The 2,463-nt window shown below is 38.0% G+C and overlaps 1 protein-coding gene across 1 annotated transcript in view; it reads right to left on the bottom strand.

The window, feature by feature from the left end:
• Position 1: 1 nt before the first annotated feature.
• The window catches only part of LOC103362725 (chondroitin sulfate N-acetylgalactosaminyltransferase 1-like), a gene marked incomplete at its 3' end in the record, with an annotated part of 14,745 nt that continues 12,283 nt past the window's right edge, over positions 2 to 2,463 (bottom strand). The window contains exon 9 of the mRNA XM_008289173.1: positions 2 to 276. Within this exon, the coding sequence (XP_008287395.1) occupies positions 2 to 276 (275 nt within the window). The remainder of the gene's footprint in view (positions 277 to 2,463) is intronic.

The raw sequence follows: 2,463 nt of genomic DNA, 5'->3' as shown, positions 1-2,463 counted from the left end.
AGGTTTCTCTCAGTTTCTGGGAGTTCAAGTGCAGCTCGATGTCTCGTCTGAAGAAGAGCTCCCCCAGCTGGCCGTGCGAGGCTTCGCTCATGGCCTTGGTCTGCATGCACATCTTGTACTTGTCCGGAGGCAGCTCGTCCGCGCAGCTCTTCTCGTGCCACAGGTGGAAAAGGCCGCGAGACGGAGAGCGGATCACCATCAGCTTGCTGTGGAGGTATTTCCTGTACAGGCGCACGTCCTCCAAGCCCCAGCCCTTAATGCTCCAGTCGAAGCCACCTGACAGGAAGTCACAGCTGCATTAGGTGGACAAACTGACCCTTGACACTCACTGTAGATGAGTCACTGCTTCCCCAGCAACAAACCAACCAGCAGGCTACCTCACAGCTGAAATGATTAGCTGAATAATTGATTAGTTCAGGGACAGAAAATTATCATTTTTTAGTATAAATGCCAACAATTAACTGTCAGCAGCTTCTAAACGTCTTCTTTTTCGGCAGTTTATGTGCTCAGAAGTGAAAATGACATCCCATGTGGGGTTTAGATCATATAAATCTCTATTTTCTTGCATTTTATTCACTAAAATATCAATCAGTTATTTAAAAATATTGATTATTGATCGTGAAATCCTTATTATTGCCTGGGTGTGACACTCAATCTATAAAAGCAGTTTGATCTAAAGAAAAATGATGCAGTGAATGAGGTCAATATGAAAATAATACTGAGGTATAAAGTAGAGTTTGACACAGTGACCTTCTTCAAAATCATGTTGCGACACAGAGGAACTGTAAGAGTTGAATTTACTCAGAATTTAACAGCAGTTTTTCTCGTCCGTTGCCTGACTAGACATCAGTTACAGTTTTTTAAAAAGTCATATAAAGAGAAGCTTGTTTCATTAATTTGATTGTGTTCATGTTTGGAACAGGAGAAACACACAAAGCAGAGAGAGTTCATTAAAATGTGTAAAATATCACTCAGTGAAAGTGTCCTAATGGCTAAAACATTAGTTTTTTACTTTAACACTTAACGTCTNAACTTTGCTATGTGATTTATTCAGGTACATTTGCAATAATCTGGAGTCTTAACTTCAATTTATTTATATATACATAGACTTGACTTGGGTTGAGTTTTGATTATTTACTATTGATGTGACTTCTAGATTTTCTACTTTTCTTTTGCTTTGTCTTTCAAAGCACATTGTTAAGCCTTTTTTTTTTAAAACTACTATACAATAAAATTATAAATAATAATGCTAATTAACCTATTATCAATGATATATATAAAGAAAGAAGCCATTTTACTTTCAATCTAAGGGCATACTAGATGGATACATTAATGATATCTTGCAGGGTTTGGAGGTTTTAGATTTTTTTTTTTTTTTTAATTCTTAAAATGAAAACAAAAACAAAACCCTATGAAAATGATCTTATAATTTATACCTTTTTGTTTTAAAATAAATAAATGACCTGTGACATCATTAGGCCTGGACGTCCGGGGCTGTAGCCTTGAATATTTCATCATTTGATAGTCGTAGATCTAATTCTTTGTTTGTGTGTTTGAGTTTACAAAAGTAAGATCCTTTAAAAGCTAGCCCTGGATGTATAAGTGGTGTCTAGATAATGGAAGGATATACATATATACATATATTGTTTTGTAGGGTGTTTTATGACAGATTATTAGATATATCAGACTGTAGATACTGGTTTTATTTGTCTTTCATTGTGTCACAGTGGGATATCTGCTAACTCCTCTTTTCTCATGAAACTAACTTATGAAATATGACAACAGGTGGCTGAGTAACAATCAAAACACGTTTTATTCAATTCTGTGCTATTTGTCTGTGGATTTGCTGTGATTAGTTTTTCATTTGGGGGTAGTGTGTTATGTCTGTGAAATCCTTTCTCCCATTGGACACCTGTTGAATTTCCGAGGTGCACCTGAAGGCAGCACAGCACAGGGGAAGTGGTAGTAGGAGGTTCGAGCCTATCGCGAGGCTCCACTGACGCTACGACAGCCGTCGGCCGATGCGGAGCTGCTCCTCCTCCCTCCGCTGAGCGCGACCACGAAGGTAAAGAGGCTTCAGCATCACTATTAATAGAAAGAGAAAGTCTGTGATCAGGGCATTGATCAGAGGAGCAGCAGGACTCCATGTGGGCAAGTGGTACATGTGGCAAGTTTCTCATCCAAGGGACTGGTGCTACTTTTAATCTAATAATTAAACATGGAATGTTGTTGTATTATTGTTGTTGTTATTATATGACATTATTGTTGTTGTTAGGGATTATCGTGGAAGAACTATTTTATGCTGGAAGCTGCTATAAAAGTCTTGTATTCAAACTTTTACCTTCAAAAAAATGCAGAGGTACTTTATGTTTTGTTGTTCTGATGCATGTAAGCAGAACTTAAAGGCCCCATCAGTCTGTTTTTATTGTGTTTTGTATGCAACCCCCTGACTCACAGGACAGA

The sequence above is a fragment of the Stegastes partitus genome, unplaced genomic scaffold (genome assembly GCF_000690725.1).
Source record: "Stegastes partitus isolate 25-593 unplaced genomic scaffold, Stegastes_partitus-1.0.2 Scaffold596, whole genome shotgun sequence".
NCBI lineage: Eukaryota > Metazoa > Chordata > Actinopteri > Pomacentridae > Stegastes > Stegastes partitus.
This window is presented reverse-complemented; position numbering and strand designations above follow the sequence as displayed.